The 8742-nt window shown below is 52.4% G+C and overlaps 1 protein-coding gene across 1 annotated transcript in view; it reads right to left on the reverse strand.

Annotated features, from left to right (window-relative positions):
- The window catches only part of ZNF541 (zinc finger protein 541), a 54209-nt gene that overhangs the window by 21832 nt on the left and 23635 nt on the right, over positions 1-8742 (reverse strand). The window contains exons 4-5 of the mRNA XM_025368407.1: positions 7546-7786; positions 2423-4277 (exon numbers count right to left, since the gene is read on the reverse strand). Coding sequence (XP_025224192.1) covers positions 2423-4277; positions 7546-7786 — 2096 coding nt within the window. The remainder of the gene's footprint in view (positions 1-2422; positions 4278-7545; positions 7787-8742) is intronic.

Here is an 8742-nt window from a genome sequence, read left to right on the forward strand (position 1 = left end):
ACGGGGAAATACATATCAAAACTACAATGAGATACTGCTTCACACCCACCAGCGTAGTTATAATTTGAACAAACCACAGACAATAACAAGTGTTGGTGAGGATGTGGAGAATGTGGAGCCCTCATGCACTGTGGGTGGGAAGAGGAAACAAGCAAAACAGCCTAGTAGTTCCTCAGACCTGAAACAGGGAGCTGCTGTACCACCTGGCAATTCTACTCCTAGAACATAAATCCCCATAAAAATTTGTACATGGATGAATATTCACAGCAGCACTATATTCAAAATAGCCAAAAAGTGGAAACAACCCAAATGTCCATCCACTGATGAACAGACAAATGAAATGTGGCCTTATCCATCCAACAGAGGATCACTCAGTCATGGAAAGGAATGCAGCTCTGCCATTTGCCACCCCACAGATGAGCCTGGAAAACGTCACGCTGAGTGAAGGAAGCCAGACACGAAAGCCACAGAGTGCACGATTCCACTCACATGCAATGTCCAGAACAGACACATCCACAGAGACAGAAAGGAGACTCGTGGCTGCCAGGCGCTGGGGGGAGTGTGAGATTGTGGGTGACAACTAAGAAATGTGGGGTTCCTTTTGGGGAGATGAAACTGTTCTGGCAGAGTGGGGATGGTTGCACAATCTTGTGAATATACTACAAATTACCCAATGCTACGCTTTAAAATGGTGTATTCAGGCCGGGCACCGTGACGCAAGCCTGTAATCCCAGCACTTTCGGAGGCCGAGGCAAGCAGATCACCTGAGGTCAGGAGTTCAAGACCAGCCTAGCCAACAGAGTGACACCCCAGCTCTACTAAAAATACAAAAATTAGCTGGGCATGGTGGTATGTGCCTGTAATCCCAGCTACTTGGAAGGCCCAGGCAGGAGAATTGCTTGAACTTGGGAGGCAGAGGTTGCAGTGAGCCAAGACTGCACCACTATACTCCAGCCTGGGCAACAGAGTGAGACTCTGTCTCAAAAATAAATTTGGCCTGGCACAGTGGCTCACGCCTGTAATCTCAGCACTTTGGGAGGCCGAGGTGGGTGGATCATGAGGTCAGGAGTTCAAGGCCAGACTGGCCAAATGGTGAAACCTCATCTCTACTAAAAATAAAAAATTAGCCAGGCGTGGTGGCGCATGCCTGTAATCCCAGTTACTCGGAGGCTGAGGCAGATAACTGCTTGAACCCAGGAGGCAGAGGTTGTGGTGAGCCGAGATAGCACCACTGCATTCCAGCCTGGGCGACAGAGTAAGACTCCATCATAAATAAATAAATAAAATAAATTTTAAAAATAAAATAAAGTGGTGGATTTGGCTGGGCATGGTGGTTCATGACTGTAATCGCAACACTTTAGGAGGCTGAGACTATCGCTTGAGCCCAGGGGTTCAAGACCAGGCTGGGCAACATAGCAAGACCCCACCATCTCTAAAAAATATATAAAAAATAAAATGGTGCATTATATGGCACCTGAATAATAATGCTGTTAATAAAACAAAAATGAGGTAGCTGTGGTATGATGGGAAGCTACTCATCCTCCTGAGTAGCTAGGACCACAGGCGTGCGCCAGCACACCCAGCTAATTTTTTAAAATTTTGGTAGAGACGGGGTTTCGCCATGTTGCCCAGGTTGGACCTGGAGTCTGGAGACCTGCACTCCAAGCACAATGTCTGGAGGAACCAGTGAATAATCGTCAATGTGCTGAAGTGTGGGGGCACGATACAGGTGCCCACTTGTGCTCATGGAAACCATGAGTCACAATCAGAAAACACAAGGCCATTTCAAGCAGGAATCTTTAAAGGAAAGAGGGCATCTACCTTCATATCCTCTGACGATTCTAAAAAGGTAAATCCAAAGGGAAACAAGATTAAAAAAAAAAAAAAGGCTTAGTGAGGTAACAGAGTTTTGAACAACTCTGGAATATCCTCATGTTGATCTTTTTTGTGTTTTTGAGACACGGTCTCACTCTGTCACCCAGGCTAGAGTGCAGTGGCACAATCTCAGCTCACTGAAACCTCCACCTCCCAGGTTCAAGCGATTCTCCCACCTTAGCCTCCCGAGTAGCTGGGACCACAGGTGTGCGCCACCACACCCAGCTAATTTTTTTAAAATTTTGGTAAGACAGGGTTTTGCCATGTTGCCTAGGCTGATCTCGAATTCCTGAGCTCAAGCAGTTTCCCCACTTCAGCCTCCCATCCCAAAGGGCTGGGATTACAGGCCTAAGCCACCTCACCTGGCCTCATTTTGGTCTTTTTTTTTTTTTCAGTGGGGAAAACCACAAACTTTGGGAACCTGAATTCCTTCCTTTGTAAAACTGCATCTAGGGATTCCCTGAAATGAAATAAAATGCCTGGACACTAACAAATGCAAAGGAAACTCACTCCACGCTGGTCAGGCCACGTGAGAGAGAGCTGGTACCTGGATTCTGCTGAATATTGTCAGCTTGGACTTGGAGGGATCTGCGGGGGGCCCGGCGGATGAGAAGGAGGCCATGGCTACCTGGCTCGGAGAAGCCGCACAGCACATATCCATCTTCGCCTTTTCTTTCCGGAAGCCGGAGAATCGCGGGGCCCTGGGGTTGCCCAAGAGCCGGTAGCCTCCACCCCGGGAGCAGGGTGGGCCCTTTTCACCTTTCGTGGTCCCTGAAACCGCGCCATTCTCAGCTGGGGCCTGCTTCCCGGGCAGTGAGGCTCCCGGCAGCTCCTCCCCACCTAACTGGGTCTGCCGTTGGCCTGTGGAGGGGAAGATGTCCCCCAGGTCCAAGGTCCCTTTAGAGGATCGCAACTGCTTGGCCAGAGAAGAGATGTCTGGATTCCTGGAAGGGTCCAGAGACGGCGCTGCAAGGGGCGTTGGAACCGCGGCCACTTTCAGTCCCCCCTTTGCGTCTCGTCTCGTGTTGCCGGGGGAGGCCTCTCTGGCAACCCCGGGTGTGGTTTTTCTCCTGCGGGCTGGGGAGCCCTCTGCCTCGGGGTTTCCAGTGCCGGCATTGAGAGAGTCCACAGCAGGAGCCAGTGGCGGAAGCTGCTGCGGCCATGGCCCCTGCAGCGGCCTCAGGGCGGCCGGCTTGCCCTCAGGCGCAGGGAGCTGGGAGGAAGCTGCGGACACCTGGGCGTGGGAGAAGATCCGCTGGGACTTGGTGATCATCTGGAACACCTGCATCTGTTCGTGGCTCACAAGAGGCTCCTGCGACTTGAGGAAGAGCTGGCGGAAGAGCGGCGAGGCATCCGCAGGGAGCCCCCCAGACTTCTGGGCCTCCTGGAGGCCGGGCTCCCCAGGGTTCTGGCACAGAAAGGAGTCGCAGTTGAGCTTGCCCTTCCTGGGGGCGCAGGGGTCATCTTCTCCGCTGGCCGACCTGGGGTCGCTCAGGGCCTCCCCGGGGGCCCTGAGGAGCGCGGGAGGGAAGGGCAACGCGTCCTCCAGGCCGCCCCCGGGGCCGGGCGGGGACTCCTCCGAGAGGGCGGCGCTGCTGGGTCCTGGGCCAGACTCGGAGCTCTCCCGCGACGGCACGGCCGGGGGCTTGTGGACAACAAACATGTTGTTTCCTTTGCTTTTGGGGCAGCCCGGCAGGTTCCGGAGCCACTGGAAGCTGTGGCTCGATGGCTGGGAACTGGCAGGGACCGTCTGGCCTCGGAAGAGAGGCAGGCAGGCGGGCACGGAGCCGCCCTCGGGCCAGCCCTCCGCGGTGGACCAGGCCTGGAGCAGCGCGGGATCTGGCTCAGGCTCTGGCGGGTCGGAGGCGCCATTCTCGGTGGCCCTGGAATGAGGGGCTGTGAACACGTCAGTGGCCGACTCTTTCTGTGAGAGACGAGGCTCCTCGGGAAGCTCGGTGTCCAGCGCTGCTGGGGCCGCAGGGGTACCGGCTGGGGTGCAGGAGGAGGACCCCGATGAGGCGGGGCAGGGACAGGCCGTGTTCCTCCCTTCGCTGTCTGAAGCCCCCGCTGGGGCCGGGCCAGGAGAAGGGGTCTTCTGGTGGACGATGCTGCTCACGATGCGGCGCAGGAGGTCCCGGTGGGGCAGGAGGGAGCCCGGGGACCTGGCCTCCGGGGGCACCAGAGACCGCAGGCTGCTAGAGGGAGGCTGGCCGGCCGACTCGTGGGCGTGGGGGGAGTCCCCGCAGGCCTCTTCCTCCGGGGGGGCTTCCTTCAGGATGCACAGGCCGTGCTGGACTTCGTAGTGCCGGCGCAGAGACCGGTAGTCGCAGTAGCTCTTGCTGCAGCCCTGCTCGATGCACACGAAGGGCTTTGTCTTCTGGTGGGTGAGCATGTGCCCGGTCCTGGAGCCACAGACACAAGCAGGGGCGTCACCGGGGCACCTGGGACCGGGCTTTCTGCTGTAGGACCCTGGCGGCCCCAAAGAGTCTGTGGTACAGTTGCACCACAATTCAGAAATTGTACTCAGCCCCCACGAGGAAAGACCACCCAGCAAACCCTGCTTTGGTCAACGCCATCTGGCAGGGGAGTTCCTCTCCCTCACCTTTAAGCAAACCCCGTACAGAAAAGTAAAAAAATCCAGCGGGGCACAGTGGCTCATGCCTGTAACTCCAGCACTTTGGGAGGCCGAGGTGGGTGGTGGATCACTACTTGAGGTCAGGAGTTTAAGACCAGCCTGGCCAACATGGTAAAACCCATCTCTACTAAAAATACAAAAAATTAGCTGGGTGTGGTGGCACATGCCTGTAATCCCAGCTACTGGGGAGGCTAAAGCAAGAGAATCACTTGTACTCAGGAGGTTGCAGTGAGCCGAGATCGCACCACTTGCACTCCAGCCTGGGCGGCAGAGTAAGATTCTGTCTCAATAAATAAATAAATAAAAATTTAAAAAAGAAAAATAAATCCACTGAGGCCAGATCAGACTTCTCCAGAGTGGGTTCCCAAGGAACACACAGATCTCCAGAGTTGCTCCTCAAGGACTTTGGCACAGCTGATAAATAAGTTTTGAAAAAACACCATTCACTCCTTGGAGGTTCACAATGCACAGTAGCAAATTTAATTAATTAATTTTTTGTTTTTGAGGCGGAGTCTTGCTCTGTCACCCAGGCTGGAGTCCCATGGCACGATCTCGGCTCACTGCAACTCTGTCCCCCAGGTTCCAGCAATTCTTGTGCCTCAGGCTCCAAGTAGCTGGGACTACAGGTGTGTGCCACCACACCCAGCTAATTTTTGTATTTTTAGTAGAGACGGGGTTTTGCCTTGTTGCCCAAGCTGGTGTCGAACTCCTGACCTCAAGTGATCTGCCCGCCTCGGCCTCCCAAAGTGCTGAGATTACAGGCGTGAGCCACTGCGCCCGGCGCACAGTAGCAAATTTAAAAGCCACACAGAGAGAGACCTGTTTAACTTTCAGTGTCTCTCAAACTTATTTGCCCAGAGTACTGTTTTTGGTTTTGTTTTCAAAAAGCCCCTATTAGCATTTCTGAGAACCAGAATTCTGCAGAATAGACTGGAGGAGATGCTAACTTGGGTATGATCCTTCCTTTAACAAAGGAATCTGTGCCTTACCATAGGAGACCCCTAAGAAGATGCTACCTGGAACCCCGCACAGCAAAGAAGCCAATTTACAGAGGCCCAATCCATAGAAACATTATAGAGCCAACCAACCAAATGTGCCTATAGTTTCTGCAAACAGAAATGCATGTAAAATATGTATCACATCACACCTACCTCTGCATTAACACATTATAAATATAAGCAGAGGAGTACATCACCCTCTGGGCCCCCAACAGCCCTGCTCTGGACAGTCCTAGTCGATGTGGACTAAATCATAGTCTTTCCCCAAAGGCTCACCCTTGGCCTCTGTCTGAGGGAAGCAACAGAGGGAATCAGGAGACTAAGTTCTACTCCCAGCTGTTACCAACTTGTGACATGAGCAAATCGGCTCCTTTTCCTGGGGTAGGTGTGGGTGAGAGGATAAGATGAAAGATGGATTAGTCAAAGCCCCTTGTGAAAGGGAGGAGCACGGTAAGAATGCAAGGTACTTTCATCTCCCACTTGCAGGTCTCCTGGTTTGAAAAATGTCTTTCCTTCCCCCACAGGCAAGACAAGCTTATCATTTCCAAGACATTAAGCGGTGGCTCACACCTGTAATCCCCGCACTTTCGGGAAGCTGAGTCACGCAGATCACTTGAGGCCAGGAGTTCTAGACTCCTGGCCAATATGGAGAAACCCTGTCTCTACTAAAAATACAAAAATTAGCCAGGCATGGTAGTGCATGCCTGTAGTCCCAGCTACTCAAGAGGATGAGGCAGGAAAATCGCTTGAACCCAGGAGGCAGAGGCTGCAGTGAGCTGAGATCACACCACACCACTGCACTCCAGCCTGAGTGACAGAACAAGACTGTCCAAAAAAAAAAAAGGAAATTTGCTCCTGACACTTTTTAAGTTAAAAGGAACAGAATGAGTTTTTTAAAAAAGAAAAAAGCAAACAAAAAAAAAAAACAACAAAAAAAAAAAGAAAAACAAGGCTAGGGCCAGGCGCAGTGGCTCATGCTTGTAAACCCAGCATTTTGGGAGGCCGAGGTGGGTGGATCACAAGGTCAGGAGTTTCAGACCAGCCTGGCCAATATAGTGAAACTCCATCTCTACTAAAAATACAAAAATTAGCTGGGCAGTGTGGCGAGCACCTGTAGTCCCAGCTGCTCGGGAGGCTGAGGCAGGAAAATCGCTTGAACCCGGGAGGTAAAGGTTGCAGTGAACCGAGATGAAGCCACTGCACTCCAGCCTGGATGACAGACCAAGACTCCATCTCAAAAAAAAAAAAAAAAAGGAAAAAAGAAAAAAACAAGGGTTAATGCTCCATTGCCATGTTCTAGAAGCAGGTGTCTCATCTTTCATGTCCTGTGCTATATCAACACACAGAGAACGCTGATCCCCTTTCCTCAGACACCTACCAGAGAGTAAGGACATAGCTCTATACAGTTAGCCCAACTCCTCCCATAACACAATTGACTCAGGAGCCAGTTGTTAGGTGTTTTTAACCCACAAGGGGCCCGTCTGCAAACAGAAGCAGTGGCTTCCCCACAGGTATTAATTTAGGGACTGGAACAGCACCCACTCTCTTCCCTGCACTCTGATGGTGTGAGAAGAACAGAGTGGGTGGGGTGTGGTGGCTCACACCTGTAATCTCAGCACTTTGGGAGGCTGAGGCAGGAGGATCACGTGAGGTCAGGAGTTCAAGACCAGTCTGGCCAACATGGTGAAACCCTGTCTCTACTAAAAATAATACAAAAATTAGCCGGGCACGGTGGCAGGAGCCTGTAATCCCAGCTACTCAGGAGGCTGAGGCAGAAGAATCACTTGAACCCAGGAGGCGGAGGTTGCAGTGAGCTGAGATCATGCCACTACACTCCAGCCTGGATGACAGACAAAAAAAAAAAAAAAAAAGAGAGAATGGAGTGGCTGTGGCTGTGGCTGAGCAGAGGTTATACACATCTGGAAAACCCAACAGAGGATGAGACAGGTTGATCTGGGAGGACAGGAAGAAGACCCAGGAACACGTCCCCACCCCCAGCCCCTGAACAGACGTTTTTCTGACCAGACTCCTACATACAGGTGGTCCTGGCGCTTAAAGGCCTTGCTGCAGATTTTGCAGACGTGCTTCCTTTCCTGGCTGTGCGTCAGGTAGTGCTTGCTCAGAGAACTGGCGCTGCTGAAAACCTTCCCGCACAGGCTGCAGTCCAGAAGTGGGTTTTGAGGGGAACTGTGCTGCCGCTTTCCTTTCCTGGCACTCCCCGAGGTGGCCCTTCCTCCTTCATCAGCCTCTTTAGCCTTAAGCACACCTAGCCCCAGGTCTACACAGAGGGAGAAAGCACAGGTTATACACAGCCAAGGAAACCAAGCGAAAAGCGCGGCTAAGGCACTCCACACCTCTTAGAGCCATGGTGGCCTTGTAAGTGCCGCACAGGAACTCTTGCTCCACACAAAGTAAACAAGGTTCAGGAGCAGGTGAGGGGAACAGAAGCCCTGCAGGACAGCACCCGGACTCGGTGCCACACGTGGAGGGATGACTGCAGGCTGAAGCCCTTCCAGAGCAGTGTGACCACAATGGGCTGGGCTTTACGACCACACCATCACCTGGTACTCTTGGAAGGGCAATTAGAAATAAATTATCCAAACCCTTGGAAAAGTGGAAATCCTTGCACATACCCAACTCTGTTTTTGGGGTTTTCACATAAGGAAATAAATGTAGCTTTGTACAAAGATCTAGCTGCAAGGGAGTAAACTGTCATATTGCTTTTCCTGGTGAAATTTTATAAACAACCTAATATCTGGGTTGGGCATGGTAGTTCACACCTGTAATCCCAGCACTTTGAGAGGCCGAGGCAGGTCGATCATTTGACATCAGGAGTTCAGGATGAGCCTGGCGAACAAGGTGAAACCCTGTCTCTACCAAAAATACAAAACTTAGCTGGGCATGGTGGTGTGTGCCTGTAATCCCAGCTATCTGGGAGGCTGAGGCACGAGAACTGCTTGAACCCAGGAGGCAGAAGCTGCAGTAAGCTGAGATCGCACCACTGCACTCCAGCCTGGGCAACACAGCGGGACTCTAAGCAAAAAAAAGAAAGAAAGAAAGAAAGAAAGAGAATCAGGCCGGGCGCGGTGGCTCAAGCCTGTAATCCCAGCACTTTGGGAGGCCGAGACGGGCGGATCACAAGGTCAGGAGATCGAGACCATCCTGGCTAACACGGTGAAACCCCGTCTCTACTAAAAAATACAAAAAACTAGCCGGGCGAGGTGGCGGGCGCCT

The sequence above is a fragment of the Theropithecus gelada genome, chromosome 19 (assembly GCF_003255815.1).
Source record: "Theropithecus gelada isolate Dixy chromosome 19, Tgel_1.0, whole genome shotgun sequence".
NCBI classification, from domain to species: Eukaryota; Metazoa; Chordata; class Mammalia; order Primates; family Cercopithecidae; genus Theropithecus; species Theropithecus gelada.